Source organism: Heterocephalus glaber, unplaced genomic scaffold (genome assembly GCF_053883595.1).
Source record: "Heterocephalus glaber isolate CG9 unplaced genomic scaffold, H.glaber_assembly_v1.0 deba00001687, whole genome shotgun sequence".
Lineage (NCBI taxonomy): Eukaryota > Metazoa > Chordata > Mammalia > Rodentia > Bathyergidae > Heterocephalus > Heterocephalus glaber.
The window spans coordinates 4,409,012-4,430,471 of record NW_028258412.1 but is presented as its reverse complement, the minus strand read 5'-3'; the positions used below and the strand labels follow the sequence as shown (position 1 = coordinate 4,430,471).

Here is a 21,460-nt window from a genome sequence, read left to right as displayed (position 1 = left end):
ACTTTGAATTAGGCAGATGATATTATTACTCTTGTGTTCTCATAAAAAGAAACCAAAGCCCAGAGAGGTTGGATGAATACCTAAGATTACACAGCTTAAAAGGCTTAAAAGAAATAGCTGAGGATCAAACCTGGGGCTCTCTGCCTCCAAATGTAGTGCTTGTATGACTAACTTAAAATAAGCAGGATAGAGAGTTAACAGAGATGGGAAGGTGCATAAATCAATATAACCGATCTTTTCTGGATACCTTCTGTATTTTATGAATATGTTTATTAGTACAACATTGGTAGCCTCCAATTACTTGGACCACCATTGTGTTGCTTTTAGGAAAAGCCACCTGATAATTGAGGAAGCAAATGAGCCTGTCCGATGTTCTGTGCATCACACTAGGTTCCTTGCGTAGGTATCTTAACAGTTACAGCAATCTTCTGTTACTGTACAAGGTGATCTATCATCTTGGGATTTATTATCACCCGAAATTGAGGCTTAGGGAAAGAAACGTGTGTGCCCATACAACTGGTTTGGTCTGCCGCCAAAATCCATGCTCTTCCCACTCTGATCATGTCAGCTCTGAACAGCACAAAAAGACACACTGTCCGCCAAAGGATGCTTTTCTCCCAAACGTGGGGAACCAAAAAAGGTGCCTGTGTCTGCAGAATATATGGCCTTACCAGACAGGCAGGGGATTGGGACTCCTGGAGTGGAGGGAGGGTAAGGGTCAAACTAAATCATCACCCACAGAGTGCTCAGAGAAGCTCAGGGTGAAAGATTTATAGCCACTGTAAAGTGATTTCAAAAACATAGTCTAAGCGGTAGTGGAAATTGGGAGGCCTGAAGAACCAAACAGTTCACTTGCTATCATTGTGCCTATTAATATATTTTATGTTTCCTCTGGGGTGTATATCCCATTGAATCTCAAGCTCTTGGGAAGGTCACTAAGGGATGACTTTTGAATTGCTTTCCAGATTATGAAATTCCTCTGCATCTCACTCTAAGGGCACATGATAGATTTTAGCTAGAAGAGGAGTTAAGAGCTTCTATAGTAAGTGACAATGACAAATGCCTTTCATTTTCTCAGGGGCTTTAGCATGTCTGCACCTGCACGAAATAATATCATTGCTTTTCTGTCTACATCCCCACAGGGCAATGGGGAGCTTGCAGCAAGCCCTTGTGTGCTTTGAAAAGAGGCTCGTGGTTGCCCATGAGCTTGGGGAGGCCTTCAATAAAGCCCAGGCCTATGGAGAGCTGGGAAGTCTTCACAGCCAATTAGGAAATTATGAACAAGCTATTTCCTGCCTTGAACGACAGCTGAACATTGCTAGAGAGATGAAAGACCGAGCCCTGGAGAGTGATGCGGCCTGTGGCCTGGGGAGCGTCTACCAGCAGATGGGGGAGTATGATACAGCCCTGCAGTACCACCAGCTTGATCTGCAGATAGCCGAGGAAACCAACAACCCCACATGCCAGGGGCGAGCCTATGGAAACCTCGGCCTGACATATGAGTCCCTAGGTACCTTTGAGAGGGCTGTGGTCTATCAAGAACAGCACTTGAGCATCGCTGCACAGATGAATGACTTAGTAGCCAAGACGGTGTCTTACAGTAGCCTTGGAAGGACCCATCATGCTTTGCAGAACTATTCCCAGGCAGTCATGTACTTACAGGAAGGTAGGTGGGAAGGCCTGCTGCGGTCTCTTGGTCTACTCAAGACGTGGGGGGAAAATGCAGTTTGGGTGGTCACCTCTGTGTGGAGTGAGGATCTCAGAGGCCACATTGTCATTTCAACTCCAGAATCACAGTTCCCCTCATCAGGTGTCTCTGGATAGAACTAAGTTGTGTGATTTTCCATAATACCTTACCCACCTGTCTGGACCCAGGTCATCTTTCTCAATGACAGCATCTACTGTTAGTGGCTGCCCAAGGAGCTGATACCCTCCTTGCTTTTCAGAACCCTTAACTGAATGAACAACATATCTCACGCACGATGAATCAAGTAAGATCTAGTCATGCATAAGGGTCTAAATCAGAGGGACATGCTCATCTTTTCCAAGTTCTGTTGTCCACATAGACAGTATCTAAACTGAGTCAAAACTGTATAATCATCACTTCTGATACGGTAGCTAAAGCAAACCCAGAAGCATCCGAGAGTCACTTGAGTATTCAACCAGGGTTCCTTCCCAGGGCTTACTACCTACAGTACTGGGAAGATGCCATGGTAGAGTCTTGTTTCAAGCAGACTGGCAACGGCCTACTTCTCTTCCTCCTTTGCCACCAGGTTCCATTAATTATCCATGCAGTTGGTCCTTGGATCTTCCCTCCTCCCAAAGCAGAAGTGCCACAGCAGTGTGCCTGTCCTCCACTTCTTTACACTGGCCTCAGCCTTCTGCTCTTGAGAGCCCTCTGCAGGCACACTGGGTACACCCTAGATAAGAAGGGCAGACAGCAGACTTGCTGTTCTCAACTCACTAGGACAAGGACATGGTTACTGAGTTCAAGCAAAAACTCTTAATTTACAGTTTCCAAAGGACTTTGCATATATAGTTTTTTAATCTGATTTAATTCTCAAAATAACCTTGAGAAATGTATCGAGAGAGAGAGACAGACAGAGAGACTTACTTTGTTTTGCAAGCTGGCCTTGAACTCACTATGTAGCCCAGGCTGGCCTCAAACTCATAGCAATCCTCCTGCCTCCACCTCCCAAGTGCTAGGACGTAGGAGAGATGTATCTTTTTATTCCCATTTTTGCAACTGAGTAACCTGAAGCTCACAACACAGGTCAGGTTCCAATTGTTTTCTGACCATGTGGCTGATTAGTCAGAGTGGGGCTCAGCCTGGGTGTTCTGAACCCAGAAACCAGATGAGACGATGATTGTATCCCCCATTACTCCCGAGCCCCAGATGGGAAGGCAAGTAGAGAATGGACGAGGGCCGGAAGGTTCACTCTTCTTTGCACAAACTAGGCATGGCACCAGCCATCAAGCAGAGAGGTCCTGAAAAATGGCAAGCCCCTACCTAGACCTCGTTTGGCTCCCCACTGTATGTGGGTGGGGCTCTGGCTCAATGCATTGAATATGACTGGTGGCTTTGGGTTTCCTGAAACTTTACTACAGTAAAATTTCAACAACCTATGGGTGACTTTCAGTTGAATGTGTGAAAACTATTAAATTCAGGCCCAGCATCTGGCAACTTTTCTGCTTCCTGAAATACTCTTTCGGTGGACTAGCCAGACCTGAGACATTGTAACATAATTCAATATTTATGGGAAAACCTCCAGTTCATTTTTGTTTCTAGTAGTTTTTAAGTCTTGAAGCATCTCCACAGTGTCTGTCTTGTGGTGAGAGCCTATTGCCACTGCCTTATGGCCCTCATAGGCCAAACCAAGTATGCCTTCTGGTGAGCTATGAGCTGGTGAAGGACACCTGGAAGGTGCTTTCTGAGTGCTCTGAGTTGGGTGTGGGACATCGTGCAGTGGAGGGAGTAGTTCCCCTGGAAATCCCCTCAGTGCTCTCTCTCGTGGCTCCAGAGGGGAGCAGCTGTTGATCAGGACTCCTTTCCCTGTGCAGTGCATTGTCATGGGTGAGGTTGGTCAGACCCTTTTGAACAAGCTTTCTGGGCAATTTGAATGGATATCTCTGGCTAAAGACCCTACTTTTACCCAGCTTGTTCTCAATTTGCAAATAAAGAAAGGGAGAATGGAGCAATTTAGTGATTTACCTGAAGTTTTGCAATCAGTTTGGGAGACCTGGATGGGTGAGCCAGAGTCCTAAAGGCAAATCCTGAGAGATGCTGGATGGGTCAGATACTATGTCCTCACTGAGCCTCTGCCTGATGGCCAACCGATATCCTACATACTGGGAATATAGCAGCAGCCAAGCGAAGTCCCTATTCTCACAGGATATTCCCTCTAAGTGAGGCTTGCCCCATGAGTTTTTACTTCTGACTTATAAACCTAGACCTGGCAGAGATATCTACATTGAAAAAGCAGTGTCATTAGTTTGTTGAAATTATTCTCTGGTTTCCTCTCAAGAACTATCATCTCTCATGTGTGTTCTCATTCTGTGAAGTGTTTAAAAGGGTAAATTGCAAATATTGCTTGTGTTACCCAAGGACACAATTTAAACTTCAAATGCTATTTCTAAGTTTCCTGAGTTCCATGCATTTTGAAATGGATAATATTTTATGAGCTTGAACCTGAGCATCACTTTTATTAGCCTCTTTACTGACTCAGTTCCATTTCAAAGCAGGGATTGCACAGGCCTAGCATGCTCAGAGAAGGCTCCCAGACCCCTGACTTAGATCAGAAGGAAGCCTTTCCTTTGTGCGTGTGCCTTTGTGCTGGCTGGCTTCTGAACAAGCTCACTTCTCTGTACAGATAGCAAGATAATGAGGGCAAAGTGGTGCTAAGAACAGTTTAGTGACCAATACAATAATCATTGCAGTCAGCTGTAACCTCCCACAAAGCCCCGGAGACTGCTGGTGTCTTGAAACCCAGAAGCTTGCTGTGGGTAAGTGACCCAAACTGCAGGTTTCTATCTGCAGGCCATTAAAATGAGGACAGTTTCATTTAAGGCTTTTGACTCATAATAGCACTTGTTTTGTAGCCCTGCTGAGGTGCATCAAAGTCCCAGGCATAAAGAAAAAGCAGATGTGTCAGTAGCATCAGTAACGGCAGCAGGGTCAGCTTCGTTCGTGTTCTGCTTTCAGGAGAACATCCTGTGTTGCCCATCGACACTGATTGGGTGCTATGCAGTGAGAGAGGAAGAAGTGTTAATCTTAGCTTCTGTACTTGACTGTCAGGAAAAGCTTTTGTGAACTGGAGAATGGGATTAGATAAATTTATCAGCCAGCAGTTTTCATTTGCAAAGCTAAGGATTTCACATCTAGCAGGGCAGCAGGTTAGGTTCCATTTGTTTCACTGTTTCTCCCTGCCCTGCAAACCTGCCTCCTGATAATAATCATCACCTGAGCTCTTGCTGGCCTATCTCTGAGTGTTCTGGAAACAACACTACTACCTTGGGGTTTGAAGAGAATGCTTATTTTGCCTTAGCTATTTTGGCTCTTTCTTATCTGCTGTCTTCCTAGCTGGGTTATTAACATTCTTTACATATACATGAAGCAAACTCCCCTTTTAGAGCTCATCAGTGGGGTGGAATTATCTGTCTTCTATGTTTCTTTACATTTCTCTATCTGGTTTCAGGATTGAGGTTAGCTGAACAACTAGGCCGAAGAGAAGATGAGGCAAAAATTCGCCATGGCCTTGGCCTGTCCCTTTGGGCAAGTGGGAACCTGGAGGAGGCCCAACACCAGGTGAGCATGAGGACCCTGGCCCAAGGGGAGTTTGTTTGCAGAAGTGTGGAAGACCTTGGGATGACAGTCTCAGTAGTGATGACATTTGCTGAATATGCTGACCTCTTCTCATGAGTTGACACACAGGATTTCCAGACTGCACTAACCCAGAAGTATGAACCTTCACATCAGTAAAGATTCTTGGTCATTAATGTTATAGATTTCTCAATAATGTCTCTGGAATTCTTGTATTATGGGATGCTGCTCCACATTAAACTTTACTATGAAATCACATTCTTTATAGCAAAGGTAAAATAAAAATAAATAATTTTTGGATTGAATGTCTTGTAGGTCTGCTCTGTTAAAGCGACAGGTAGAACTTCGCTCTCCCTTCTTTCACAATGTGTGTGTATTGCTGCATGTGTAGAAAGGGCTGAAGGGCAGTCCCTTGTCATCCTGGCTCCAGAGGTTAAGAAGGTCCCTAGAGTTACAGGTGTCTTCTATCAGGTTGGAGGAGTGAAGTGGCTGCTCACTCATCTGGCCAGCTCGTTCGAGAGTGATCACTGTGGCCATGGTGCTAGATGGACAGGGGATGAGGACATGTTGAGGCTTCTCTCTGGAGATGCTCACAAGGATTGAGGACACAATGTGACTAAATTGTCCCATAGCGTCCTGGAATGTTAGGATATTTTATTATACTTTTAAAACTAGTAAAGTCAATTTAAATAATTCTATAATATGCTGGTTATAAAAATTAAAACATACAAGGTGTAATTGATAAATACAGTTTTTCAAAATATTACAGTAAAAGACATACTGTAATTAATCCCTCTCAGAACACCCTTCCTTGCTTTGAACACACTTGTCTCACTGTTCTTGCCACTTTCTGAGGCAGTTCTGGAAGTCTTCTCCTTTGAGTAGCTTTAGTTGCATTATCACAGCTGCCTGAATGTCCTGAATTGATTCAAAATGTTTACCTTTCATGGTCATCTTGACTTTTGGGAGGAACCAGAAGTCACATGGTGCCAGATCTAGTGAATAAGTGGATGAGGACACACTGTATGTTTTTAAGAGCCTGCCTTTCTGTTGAATGGCACTCAGCAGAAGTATTTACCCTGTTTTTGATCATACTTCAAAAGACACTAATGAAAAAGGACTTACAGAATTGCTTCAGAAGGTGCCAAGAATGATGGGATAAATGTGTTTGAGTAAGGGGGAATATTTTGAGGGGCATTAATGACAATGTGTCTTTTATTGTAAATTTTATAATTAAAATATTTTTCAAATCAACTCTTGTATATTGATGTAGTGATTTACAAATTGTAAAGTGCTTTTACTCATACCTCAAAATGCTCTGTGCAATCAAGTGATAACTACCCCCTTTATAGAGGGGAAGAAACTAGGCTCTGAGTCTTGCCTAAATTCACATGGCAAATTAGTGGCAGAACTGGGAGCACATTCCTCTCTCTGAGCTCTCTCCTGGTCATGGTGTTGTAGTCTTAGGTTTCTGGTTTTGTCTCTGTGTATAATTTAGAGCAGCAGGACAAGGTCTCTGTTAGGATCACCAGTCATCCCCTAGTCCTCAAGGTGTCCGTGTTAGCACTCCTTGGGGAGCTTGTCCACCAGAGACCTGGCCCGGGGAGGACACTGACAGTTGGGCTCTACAGTGCTGAACACCAGCAACGAAGTGTCTTTGCCATTACCCTGACCTCATCCATCTCCAGCATGCTTCTGCTATGCCTGTCCCCACTCCTGTTTTTCTGTCTTTATCCTTCCATGCTCTGAAGCCTGGTGGTAATGGGTATAGTCATCTGGTGACAAGAGGAAAGTTTTTTGTTCTAATCAAAATCAGTACTTGTTAGTCAGGTGAGGTGGCACAGGTCTGTAATCCCAGCTATTTGGGCAGCTGAGGCAGGAGGATCATAAGTTCAAGTCCAGCTTGGGCAACTTAGTGAGACCCTATCTCAAAATAAAATAAAAATGGCTTGAGGTGTAGCTCAGTGGTGGAGCACTTGCCTAACAAGTGCAAAGCCTGGGTTCCATTCCCTGCAGTGCAAAGAAAAATAAAGCATTTGTATTAATACCTAATTTTTAAAAATATCCTTCAGACCATAAACCTATACCCCTTGTCTTTAGCTCCTCTTATCCATCAACAAAAATTGATTGCATAAACTATAATTCACTGGGGATGATGTGGTATCTCTTCAGGTCCACAAGGACCTACCTGGAAAAAAACTCATCTTTTTCAAACCTAAAAAATGTGTAGGTTGTGCTCTAAGGTTTGAGGGAAAAGAAAGCTATCGCTAGTCTTAATCAGCTGGTGCTTGTTTTGGAGAACAATCACATTCTCTCTGCTTGCAGCTTTACAGGGCATCAGCCTTGTTTGAAACAATCCGGCACGAGGCGCAGCTGAGCACGGACTACAAGCTGTCCCTCTTTGACCTGCAGACATCATCCTACCAGGCCTTGCAGCGGGTGCTCGTCAGCCTGGGTGAGAGCCACTGGGGTACCTACACTCGTCGGGGGAGGGATCTGTGTGCACATGTTCAAGTTGTGTGGTGGCTGCTGTGATGAACTGTGGTTTGTTGTCACAACAGACTGTGAAGTTACAATTGCCTGTTGAACGCCTATTCATTTATTCAATAAAGATTGGTAGAGCACCTACTGTGTGCTGAGGGCTGGCCCTGGGGCTTTGCCTGTCAAATGGTGATAGTCAGTGAATCCAGTTTGATTCAGTTGGCACTAAAGTAGAGAAACTCAGATGCTGGGAAGTAAAGCAGCCTAGCCAGGAGGCCTAGAAACCAGAAACCACAGTTCCGGCTGCACTAATACCTGGTTCAAGCCTCTCACCATGGGCAAATCCCCGAGAAGATATTTGGCCTCTTCTGTTTCCTCAGCCACACCTCCTTCAGTGTTGCCATTGAGAAAATGTCTGTACCCTCTGGACCTGTCTCCTGGACTGTGACATACACAGTCAGGGATCATCCTTCCAGACCTTCGTGCTCCATGGTACTGGGGAGCTGGGCCTTAACTGTCACAGCCAGCCCTTTCCAGCTTCTCTGTCACCTGCATATTCCCAGAAGGTATTCACAGACACTAAATCTTTCAAGTTGGATGCTGAGGCCTTTTCAATAACATGTCCTTTGCTGTACATATAGGAATACTCAGGTTTCCCCTTGAAGAATTAAATATTCATTTCCTGGGATTATAATTTATTATCTATTATAATCACAGTGTTAAGTTTGTCTAGCACTTTGGGACCAATTTTCCAATACTCACAGAAATTGTCCCTGCTGTTCCAGTTAATAACTTAATAGAGTAAAATCATACATTTGCATACCTTCCCAGAAATCCTCTTTCTGCTGATGCTGCAATGCAGGAAGCAAGTCATTCTGGAAGCATCATCAGAGCTGTGGCATCTAGTCTCCTGCCTCTGCCTGCTCTCTTTGGGCCCTAGTTCTAGCAACTCTTCTGTATTTATATTTAAGATGCACATCAATCCTCTCCACTGCCCTCCTTCAGCACTTACAAACATTCTACATTTGAAAGTATGTGGTTTTCTTTTTTGTGTGTTTTCACATCTGTACATCAGCTTTTGAACTAGTTTACAGACTAGCTTTTTAGAGGATGTGGGAGTAGAAATTGGACTGAAAGATTGAGGAAAAGCTTGAAAGAGAGAAGGATTGATTTATTGATTGATTGATTTGGTTTTTTGAGACAAGGTTTCACTATGTGGTTCAGGCTGGCCTTGAGCTCACGGTGATCCTCCTGCCTCAGCCTCCTGAGTGCTGGGATTATAGGCATGTGCCACCATACCCAGTTAGGAATTTTAAAGGAATAGCAACTTTAGAAATTTCAACCCTCTGCCCATGAGGGCTGGGAGGAAGTATGTGGGAGCCCAGAATGGAATGAGTAAGAATTCTAACACCAGTGGTGCTACCTGTCTACAAGTGGTGCTCAGATAACACCTGCTGGGCATATTGGTGTAGAGTTCTCACTTAATCTTTGCAGTAGTGGCACCGCTGAGCTACATCCCCAGCCCTGCAATAGTTCTTGAAGGTAGGTGGGACAGCTATAACACTCCCTCTTTTTGAGACAAGGGCAGTGAAAAGGGAAGGGCACTCCAACAGAGGCACAGGCATGTATAAAGACTTGGAGGTATAAATTAGGGGAAGAAGGGATTGCATCTAGGGAAGAGAGAGATATCAGGAGATGTGTCCCACACATCTCATATGCTAACTCCAAGTCAGAATCGCTGTGGGACAGGGAAGTGAAAAGGTACTCAGAGCACCAAGCACCAGGTCCAGACAACTAAATGAATTGGGTAGGAGGTGTCTGAAGCCAGCTCAAGAGCAGAGGACTGGCAGGGCCAGGCACGGTGCTCTGAGCTAGGCTGGCTCTTGTGCTGGCTGCAAGGCAGAGGAAGGCCAGATGGCTTAGGTGGCATGAGATCAGTCTTACTGAATCCAGACATGTGAGGTTCTATGAGTAGACTCTGCACCCACTATCAGTGGCAGGGGGTTGAATATGAACAGTGTGACTGTGAACCTGTCACATACTGCAGAGCAGAGCTGTGAGGCTTTACTCAGAATCTACCCAGATGGCGATACCCCATGGCCCTATATGAATGGGCATGCTGGTGATGCATCCTTTAGCCTGTACTTTTGTCTCCCAGGCCACCTTGATGAAGCCCTGGCTGTGGCAGAAAGAGGTCGGACAAGGGCATTTGCTGATCTGCTGGTGGAACGACAAACAGGACAACAGGACTCGGACCCCTACTCCCCAGTCACCATCGATCAGATCTTAGAAATGGTTAATGCCCAGCGAGGACTCGTGCTTTACTACTCCCTGGCTGCAGGGTACCTGTATAGCTGGCTGCTTGCTCCTGGGGCAGGTGAGATCTCTGTGGGAACTGGGCAATGAGGATGTGACCTGTAAGAAAAACCAGTGGTGGTGGTGGGGGTGGGGGGAAGGTGCACCATCATAGGCCAAACTCAGGAGCTGATGTCAGATTGTAGTGAAACCTCAGCCACGGCGGGTATTCCATGGTGGGGTATTCAGTTAATAAGCCAGCCTCATTTTTGCATTCTCCAAGAAATTGTTGCTCTTTGCCAGTGAATATGGAAGCATTTGTCAAGGAAGACTAAGAGCAGGAGGATTAATTTCACTCGCCTCCCTGTTTGTAGGCAGCTGTTGCTCATTAGCTAATAAAGTGAAGACTGCAAGACTTAATGAGTTCTTTCTAGATATGATTTAATAATTGTGATCTTTTGTCATGGTAAAGTTAAAGCAACCGAAATGATAATGGCAGCTCTCACTGTTTATACATAAGTCTTCAGTTTGAAATTTCTGAGCTTAATAGAACTCATCTTTTTTTTTTTTTTACTAGTTCTGTTGAAAATCAGTTTTAGAAGTAAAAATCTCCTTTGATTAAATTGGTGTTAAATGTTCAGGATGTAACAGTTTTACTGAATACAGAACTACTAATTGGCTGCTAGGGCCATATTTTTTGCATAATAAAATGCTGATGGCTTTACCATGTTGGAGACATACCAGATCCAATTAGAGTTTATTGACTGGGGAAGTGGGTCTTATAATTGGGAATTTTGAAGAATGGACTTCTTGAATATCTGTAAAAAGTTCAACTGCCAGGGAGAATTGACAAGATTTTCTTGATTGTGTTTCTTTCCCTTTGATTTAAAAAATAAAATGATGGCTGCATGACAGCTCCCAGATGCTTCCTGGGATCTGAACCCTTATGCCTGTATGATACGAGTCTCAGTATTGCTGTTTATAATCTTTTCCCTTTAATTCCATGTTTTCATTGACTTTCTGCAAAGAACATTTTTACCTCTGACCTTTTTATGCTAAAAGTTTTAAGTTATGGCTTTCATGGTGACCTGGTGAGTGAATGTCAGCCACTGTGCAGCCCCCGTGGGTCCCCACTCCCAGAGGGGCACCAGCACATGGGAGGTAGAGGTTGACAACTGGGGGTGCCAAGCTCTTTCTCTCTTGGTTGTTACATCTTGGGGACATGACTTGACAGGTGGTATATCCAGATCCTTGTAATAATGACCCATATGTAATGAGGCTCCTATTCTTTCCTTTTTTGTTCCTCTTTGCTCCTTAATGAGACTCTGAAGGTTTTGCTGGAGGCTCTAATCCAATCAGAGAGAACTAGCGTTTTCCAGGGCTGACACACCTCATTACCATTTGAGAATATGTCCTATGTTTATTGCCAGAAAACCACTGTGGATTGCCTCTGTTTCACAGGGCTATCATTTTTTGCTCCTTTAATCCATTAATGATCATTGACCGGTTGGTCTTATTTAAAAATAGTTTAGAATGTTTTATCTGGCTCTTATACTGCATGTTTGTTTTGATTTGCTTTTGTGAAATGAAATGTCTTTTGTGACACAATTTTTACCTGGCTTTTGTTTGTTTGTTTGTTTTGGTCTGAGATTTCAATCTACCGAGGCACACTCATGCACTAATCCTGAAAGGAGGCTTCTCTGCCTGGTGCTTCTGAAAAGCACAGTTTGGAAATATATAGGAAGTAGTCCTGATTCCAGGAGCTTCTGAATATATCATCAGAAGCAAAAGCTGTATCTTGAATTCAGGCACCAAATCTAGGGGTAAAGGCTATAAAAAGGTCAAGTTCTGACTTGAACTCAGAAAGCCCTCTTGGGGTCTTTGGTTTTAAAGTTTCCTCACAGGGTGCACTTGGCAAAGAAGTCACACAGGATCAGCATTCCCATCCCCTGCTTTCCACCCTTCTTGCTGCCATCCCCAGCTTGTCTGACACTGGCTGTGCCTGCCTTCTTTCAGGCATCCTGAAGTTTCATGAGCACTACCTGGGTGACAACGCAGTGGAGAGCTGCAGTGACTTCCAGGCTGGGAGCAGTGTTATGCTGCCAACAGCAACCAGCTCAGTCCTGGAGCAGCACATCATCAGTGTGCGCGAGGCCCTGGGTGTGGAGTCTTACTACTCCAGGTAGGGAGAAAAAGTCCCAAGCCACTTCCACTCCAATTCCAAGGTTATTGTTTTGTAAATCTCCTGCTTGAACTAGTAGAATAAATTCTGTGGCAATCACTCTTCTGTGCTAAGCTGATTCACTGTTGCTGCAGCAGAAACCAATATGTGTCTATGGTGTACAAGGCCCTTGATTGGCTGTGTGTATTGGTAATTTCCCTTCAAATAGGAAGGTCCTTATCCATGATGCCAGTTCCCTAAGCAGGTATATAGACTATTTATAGACTTTAAATATAGTATACCAGCTAATTAAAACAGAGGCTTTGTTTTTGTTTTTGTTTTTGTTATGAACAGATGACAGTGAGTTTTTACTGTAGCTGACCACTTCTTGGAGAGTCACTGAGCACCACTGATAATATGTTTGTATAGATCTGTGTGTGGTGGGCTGAGGTAGAGGGAATGAACTCCCAAATATCAAAAATAGAGAGGGAACTGCTTTCTGTGAAGCCTGTGAAAGGTATGAGCTTATGGGAATGTTTTGTCCTGACGATTGACTATATTACATATGGAAAATAGTTTCAGCAAACACCTTGCTTCACGGGAAAATTGTACAAGAATGTACTATAGGGCTGGAGGTAACCAGCTGCCAGGCATCTCAGTCCTCTAGGTGGTGTTTGCCGAGTATCCAATGTCAGAGAGTCTACTCTGTTTGCTGGTATTGTGTCCCAGAGCAAACCTCTGCATGTCCTTTGATGGTTTCATTAGTATTGTGAAAGTCTTGTGCTCTCTTTATGATTCCTGGGAAGATACTTCACTCAGAATCTGTGTGTGTGGTAGCTATTTTCAGTAGCTGGACTAGTCTTTGGTGTACTGATGAAGTTGGGGAGAAGTTGTTAGGTAAAAAATAATCATTAGATAAAGTGATATCAAGACCAGAAGACTGAAGTGGTCATCTGGCCCACCCCTTCATCCAAGAGAAGCCTGTAGTGACTTAGGACTCACTGACAGACACACTGGTGTGAAAGCCAGGTTCAAAACAGTCTCAATCTCACCCACACTTCCAGGCCAGGGCTTGTTCTGCTTTTAATTATCAAAATTAATATCATATTTTGGGAAAATAACCAAAGCTTGTAAGAATGTAATTTTTGAGCTTCTGTATTTATGAAGTATCAACAGGCTTCAGCCACATGCACACACTTCTGTTTGCTTTCTCCTGTGACTTCAGCACATCCTGGAGCAGTGGTGTGGCAATTATAGGTTTGACAGTGTGGTGACCTCTGAAAACTTGGGAGTAGAACCACCCTCAGAAATTTAAATCACAGTGACCACATGCTAAGTTAGCCCAGAGGTGTCCTGAGCTGCTGCAGCAAATAAAAGGTACTGGGGCCAATATGGCCAGATAAACCTGACCAAAGGTATTTCGTGCCTGAAGCAAGTGTCTGAGGCAGTGGCGGGGCAGCAGAAGAGACACAAAGGAGGCGGAGTAAGCAGGGCAGATTTAGGCTTTACCCATTTCTGATGCTATTATAGGGCAAGAGAGTCTTGGCTTAGAGACTAAAGTCCCATTGGCAAAGCCATTTCTGTGTTGGACACGTGGTCTTCATGTTCTTATCTCTCACCCCACAAGGCCTAGAAGGCTCACCTGCACAAGGTATACTGCTAGACATTGAAGAAAATGGTGAACAAAGCAGATAGAGCCCCTGCTCCTGCCCTGCAGAAAGATAGTAAATGAAAGAATACTGTATGTAAAATAGTTAGTTAAAATTATGGTAAGTACTGAAGTGAAAGCACAGGACATAATGAGAGTGTACAAGTAAGGTGGGGGTGGGAAACATGTCTGGGTGTGTAGATAGTTTCCTGACAGGGGCCAGTGCCTGTGCTGAGCCCCAAGGCTGATGATAAGCACACTGTTTTGGTCCCATGCTTCTGGCCAGTCTTTCTGGTGATCTTTTAGTTCTGCACATAAAGGTACTTACACATAGAAAATGTGTGTAAGAACTGGCATTCTGATTTGTACAACTCTCTTCAACCTTGGTTAATGGAAGTTCTGATGCCCAAGGGTCAAAGTCTCTTTGGGCATGTTAGCAAAATAAGTCAGGCCACAATTCAGAGTTTGAACTAAGTCATGAAGGCAACTGGGTGTGCAGAGCCTGCCATTTGAAACCTCTGTGTATGTAAAGATGGTTTCTGTGTGCCTTCTCCTGTGTAGTATCATTGTGGCCTCCAAGGCACCTGATCCAAAGCAAATGATGAGGCACAGCCCACGTAAAAATACAGATTTCACTTGATGCCAATTGTCAGGTATGCAGAGTAAAACTCACTGTGAGAAGGAAGAGGATTTGACTTTGATTCACTCTTCCCAACTTCTCTTCTTGCTGGGCATCAGCCTTAGTTTAACTCTAAACACTTGCACCTAAGCAGCTCTTTTCTGTGTGACTCATGGAGGCTACAGAATACTGTTCCCAGGTGGCTGTTCAGCTGAAGAGTGATTTCAGGGGTATAGTTCAGCTCATCCTCAATAGCCTGGGGAAGGAAGGAGTGTCATTTGCTTGTGTTAGATGACCCCCCACAGAAAGCCGACAAGTTCAGCTGAGTGCTTAGGGTCTAGCACACTGTGTGACATGATGCTCAGCTCCGCTCTGTGGACCTGTCCTCCATAGCTTAGAGGCCACCTTGTGCTGCCAGAAATGAGGTCCTAAGCCTACTCTTATTGCTTTGGAGTAATCTTCTTTGAAATTTGTTGATACTTTGTGAACTTAAACTCATGTTCTTGATTATGATATTAAAGTAGAACACTGTATTTGCATGACCTGAATGTACTGGAATGGAGTTTTGTGAGACTCTAGTTTTCTTTTTTTTTTTTTTGTATTAAATTCTTTTATTGGTACATTGTAGGTATACAACACAATTACATTTCTCATTGGGAATTGTACCTTTACATAATGCATCTTGGTTCTTATTTTTTCCCCATTCCTAGCCCTCCCTTCACGCCCTCCACCCTTCCCTATTTACAAAGACTTTATTTCCATTTTTTCCATTTCTCATCATTTTTTCCTTTCCCTTCTTTCCTTTCCCCTGCCCCTCCCACTACCCCTACCCCTTTGGACCTTTTCTTCCTATTTTAGATTATCGATTATTCATTCTAATCATTGGTACATTTTAGGTATACAATATAATGACATTCATCATTGGAAATTTGCACCTGTACATATTCTCTCTTGGTTCTTATTTTTTCACCCAGCCCTCCCTTCAACCCCTCTAGTCCTCCCTATTTACAAAGATTTTGTTCCTATTTTTCCATTTTCTCATATTAATCCCATTCCCTTCTATCCTTTCCCCTCGCCCTCCCACTTCCTTCCCCTTTGCCCCCTTTCTTCCTATTTCACATTACCTATTATACATTTCGTCCTTATTTACACTTTCAGTTTCTCACACCAGAGAAACTATTCGGTATTTACACATGTGTGTCCTATTTATTTCACTTAAGAGTATCGCCTCAATGTGCATCCACTTAGCTATAAATGAGACTCTAGTTTTCTACCTCACAGTTTCATGAAAACAATAAAAAGACTTCTATACCAGTTTTCATCTATCTAACTAGCAAATATTTTAAAAGCTATATTGCTCAATTATAGTAAGAATACAGAGAACGAACAGGCTTATTCCCTAAAGATATGAATTGGTATAATCTTTCTAAAAACAGTTTTCCAATAGTATCAAAAACTCTTTAAAAATATTCATTCCTCTTGGTCCCAAAAGTCTTCATTTGAGAAATGGAGCAAACATGTATACTTGAGAGCATTTACCATAGGTCTATACATTATAGAACAAATGGAAAACTACCTTAATTTCTAATTGAATGTCAAATTATTTTATATCCATCTAATATCATTGCAATTAAAATTATGTTTACAGATAATTTTTAATCATAGGCAAATGTTTATGACAAAATATTAAGTGAAAAAGTAGATTATAGAATTATTTTATGTAGTATAAATTTAATTTTGCAATATATACAAAATGTGTGTAGCAAAATAAAAACCTTGGAAAGAATTGGCAATAGTGCTAGTGGTAATTAGGAGTGGATGGTGGAACTATATTGCTTGTTTTATCGTCTTGTTGTCTATTTGAAGTATTGGGAATTTGCAGGGCCCTTACACTGAGTTACAAAATTTTTTATTTTGAGATAGGGTCTCTTTAAGTCACTAAGTTCCTCAGACTGTGCTCAAACTTGGAATCCTCCTGCTTCAGCTTTCTGTGTGCACCACCACACTCAGTTTGGAGGCCTCACCCTTCTTGATTTCATCACTTTATTACAAAACTACAGCAATCAAAACAGTGTGATAATGGCATAAAAACATATTTATATGAACTAATGGAATAGAACAGGGATTACAGAAATAAATTCTTATGTGCAAAGTCAGAGGAACTTGGACAAGGGTGTCAAAGCTATGCAGTGGGGAAAGGATTATTTGTTCAACAAGTATTGTTAGGAAAACTGGATTATCAACATGCAAAAGAATGAAGTTAGATCCTTACCTTATACCAAATTTAACTCAAAATGGAATAATGACCTGAACTAAAGACCTGAGATTATAAGACACCTAAAAGAAAATGTAAGAGAAAAGCTTCAGTGACATTGAATTTGGCACTGATTTCTTGGATGTGATATCATAACACTGGCAACAAATGAAAAAAGATATACAAAAAGGACTATATCAAACTTAAAGACTTCTGTGTACCAAAGGAAAAACAGAAAAAGACAGCTTCCAAAATGAGAGAAAATATTTGCAAGTCTTATTATATATGATAAAGGTTAATATCTAGAATATATAAAGAGTTCCTACAATTCAGTAACACCAAAAACATAATCCAATTAAAAAATGGGCAAAGGGCTTACATAGACACCTCTTTAAAGAGATATACAAATAACCAACAAGCATATGAAAAGATGCTCAAGAACATCCTGTTAATCAGGGAAATGTAAATCAAAGCCACAATGAGAATACCACCTTACCCTTTAAGATGGCCACTCTCAAAAAGATCAAAATAGAAAATGAGTTGTTGATGAGGATGAGGACAAATTAGGACACATTGCTTTATTGGAATGTAAAAATAAGAGGTGACTGTAGCTCAGTGTAGAGTGCTTACCTAGCATACACAGTAGTAGCTCAGTTTATGAACTCAATTCTCTCCACGATTCTGGTCATAAACCAAACTGGACAAGAACTAAATCAGATTTCCCCATGAGGTCAACTTTGAACCTAACCATTTAATTTGATGTGGTTCTTATCCAACTCAGTTTGCAACCAGAATCATAGAAAGAATCAAGTTCGTGAACCAAGATACCGCTGACAGGGTCCTGGATTTGATCCCCAGCACTGACAATCAATCAGTCAATCTCAAACTCAATCTCAGTTATACTGAAATGTACAGTAGTGTAACTGCTATGGAAAAAAGTATGGATATTCCTCAAAATAATAAAAATAAAATTAACATATGATCCACTTCTAGGTATATATCCAGAAATATTGAAAACAGGATCTTAAAGAAATATGTACACACCCATCTTCGTAGCAGCACCATTCAAAATAGCCAAGAAGTGGAAGTAATCTAAATGTCCATTTATGGATGAATAGATAAATATGGTGTATACATAGAATGAAATATGATTCAGCTTTTAAAAAGAAGGAAATCTTGTCACCTGCTACAACATGGGAGAACCCAGAGGATATATAACAAATGAAACAAGCCAGACACAAAATCAAATACTATATGACTCCACTTATTTGAGGTACCTAAAGTAGCCAAGCTTCTAGAAACAGAAGGTAGAATGGTGTCATTAGGGCTGGATAGAAGGGGAGTCGTTCCATGAATGTAGAGTTTCAATTTTATAAGATGAAGTTCTGGAGTTCATTGTACAACAGGATACATACAGTTAATATTAGTATATTGTACGCAGAAAACTGGCTAAGATATTAAATCTTATGAATGTTTACCACAATAAAGAGATATTAAAATGAACTTTTAATCCATCAACTTCTGCCTCCCCTCTTCCGCTGCAGCAAGTACAGTGCAGCTTGCATCTCTCTCCTGAACCCCACTATTGCCTCCTCTCTGACTTCCTTGCTCTTCCCCCCTCTGATGGACTTCCACTCCCTCTTATCCCGAGTGCTTTTTCAAAGATGTATTTGGATTCTGTTTCTTTCCTCTCTCAACTGTAACAAAGCCCCCAAACACACTTAAATCCTTCCAAGACTTCTGATGGTCCTGAACTCTAGCTCACATTCCTCCCAATGACCTGTCCACTCCTGGGGTTAGCCTTTGCTTGCCCCTACAGCAGCCTGGTACCTCCTAAGGCCCCTGTCCTCACTTCCTCTCCTAGTATACACCAGTGACAAGTGTTGATTGCCTGGACTTCTCCATAGTATGCTTCTTCCCTCTGTAAAGTCTGCCCACTGCCCTTCAAATTCTTGCTTAAATGGTACCTCCTGGGAAAAGTCTTCCAGGAACTCTATTGTTGGTTTTGTTCACCTCTGTGACCAATCTCCAGGGTAGCTCTGGCCCACGGTGTTTGAACCATTGACTGACCCTCTGCAGGAATGAAATGCTTTCCCTTTCTGCCAAATTCTCCTTCATCTTTTCCTATAGTCTGATTGCCTTTTAGAGCCTTGTCCAAATCTCTAGCTGCTTCCATCAAAACCTATCCCAACCTTTGTTAGTCTAAATTAGGTTCTTACTGCCCTGTATGGTGCCTAATAATGGCACTTACTTTGTTCTTCTTTGATCCATAATTATGTAGTTTGTGCCATCTCAAGTAGATGGCAACACCCTGGAGAGCAGGGGTTAGGTCCTCCTCCTCCTCCCTTAATTTTCACTCAATAGCACCTGACCCACAGTGAGACATCAGTAATTTAGTCACCAGAGATGTACTGTGAGCAGACTCTGTTCATACTGGGCTGGGTTTCTGATTCTCTTTCTCTAGAGGTTGTAAAATACACTATGCCCCTAGAAATTGAGTCTCTGTGCTTTGGGGGATACCTTCATTCAATTACCTGCAGCCCAGCCAGAGTCCTTGTTATTCTGGAGATAGTTTTGCTCTCTTTAATGAACGTCTTGCTGCTGAAAGGAAGTAAAATGCTGCAAAAGAGTCTCTGAAAATGGATTTAAAAATAAAAGAGTTGTTTTTATTAAGTGTTTAATAAGAGCTTCCAGTCCCTTCCTCCCAGATCAAAAGAGGCGGGAGTAGAAACCACTGTATAGAAGATGAGCCTCCCTTGAGAGAGATGGTGTGAATTTCAAAACACATCTTCAGTTTTTAGCTCTGATATTTAGCCAGAGTCTTACAGCAGGGAAGCTGCTCCCTGGATACCTGGGACAGTACAGTGCACTTTGGGGACCCTAAGACTGGCTAGAACACTAGCAGGGCTATATATTCAGTAGGAGGCAGCTCTGGAAGAAGCACTCCCAAGAGGCTTTAAATAAATTACAATTGTAGACTTCCTTTTTCATGTGGTAATATTCCTTCATTATAAAGAAATATTAAGTCATGGTAAACTATAGCTGTTATTTTTTTCTCTCGGTGCTTTTCTATATTTCTAATTTTTCTCTTTTAGCAATTATTTTTGTTATCAAATGTATTTTCTTATTTCAAAACACTGGTTAATATATACTCCATCGCCTATAAATGCTACTGTCCCCAGGTGGTTTTACACTGATAACAAATGGCAAATATTAACAAGTCTGACAATACTCAGCATTAGAGATGGTATGAGTCCTCAAGTCTATTGTATATATGACTGGTGGGAGAGCTGGTTGTCATGACCACATCAAAAGAAAGTTGGGATTATTTTATGTAAAGATGAAGAAGCACATAATCTTTACACCTTACGTGTGATAGCCAAAGGATGTTCTTATTCATGAACAAGAATGAGCAGACCTGTGCTATAAACAACAGCAAAACCCTGGAAATGGCCTCCATGCTATCAGTGAAAGGCATGAGTAAGTAAGTGCTGGTATAGTTCCAAGTAGAATATTAGGCAGCTTTCAAAAACAAAACCAAAAGATATTATTAAATCTTAGAAACATAATAGTAAAAACATGAAGTCCCTCCAAATTACCACGGAACATTCTTTTAATAAAAACAAAAGTGAAAGTATACCTTTAGGAATTCTGATAGATGCAATTAGATCTGTGTAGAAAGGACAGCCAGAAATGATAGTTCTGTGACTAAGGATGGTCCTCACCTCAGGCTGGGAGGCAAGGGTAGCAAGTTTGGGCTTGGTAACTAATGATTCTTGTAAGCTATTCTGAAGATGCTGGCCTTTGTTTTGAGTAGTGGTTTGTGGGTGCTTATTACATTATTTAGATTATACAATAAATGAATGAGAGCAGGCCGTGAGTAAGGGAAGTATGCCATGAACCAAAGATTAAGATTAGTACAATCCCCAAAAGAACCCCTCCCCCTGTAAAAAAGAAGATGAAAAAGCAAAGAAGTTTTAAAATAAATTTTATTTTATCCATTCCTCCAAAGAATTTTTTAAGGAAATAAATTGAAAAAACAAGATTGCAATTAGGACATATTCAACCTATTGATGTAAATGGCCAGTTGACAGACTGATTCAGATTTCTTTTGTCTGTTCTTTAAAGCAGGTACCCAGCCTCTGATTATCATGTCCCCATTACATCAGTAAGCTCATTCAAGTTGAAAGTTTAAACCTACATTTACAGAGAAACTTTCTAATTCTGGCTTTTTGTTAATCGAGACTGACCTCACTAATCCATGCTAGTAAAGTTTTACTTTATAAGACCAATGCAAATCCTTTCTAGAACTCTGTGGAGAAAAAGTAAATATAATATTTATTAGCATTTATATTGTCTGATAAAACGAAGAGTTTCCAGTTTCATTCTGAATTAGGGTAGCAGCATCTGAAGATACTTTATGAGCACGCAGTCTGTGCCAGAGCTGATGCTGAGCCTGGAGATACACTTGTGCATCATAGCTGCCATTCTTCACCTTACAGAAGAAGCACATGGTGTAAAAAATGCAACAAATATGTGAATTATTAATTTACCACAAAAGGAGTGCTGTGATGTAGGTCTGAATAAAGCAGCTTCAGCCTCCCTTGGCCTACGTAGGGGCAAAGCAATGGTTTGAGGGGCTTCAGAAAGTGATATTGATTCACTGGTCCCTGAGGGGTGAG

General features: G+C 42.0%; 1 protein-coding gene across 5 annotated transcripts in view; it reads left to right on the top strand.

The window, feature by feature from the left end:
• The window catches only part of Ttc28 (tetratricopeptide repeat domain 28), a 710,286-nt gene that overhangs the window by 608,858 nt on the left and 79,968 nt on the right, over nt 1–21,460 (top strand). For all 5 annotated transcript variants that reach the window (XM_087198497.1, XM_087198496.1, XM_021257148.2 and 2 more), the window contains 5 exons: nt 1,143–1,666; nt 5,196–5,305; nt 7,646–7,775; nt 9,960–10,178; nt 12,113–12,278. In XM_087198497.1, the coding sequence (XP_087054623.1) occupies nt 1,143–1,666; nt 5,196–5,305; nt 7,646–7,775; nt 9,960–10,178; nt 12,113–12,278 (1,149 nt within the window). The remainder of the gene's footprint in view (nt 1–1,142; nt 1,667–5,195; nt 5,306–7,645; nt 7,776–9,959; nt 10,179–12,112; nt 12,279–21,460) is intronic.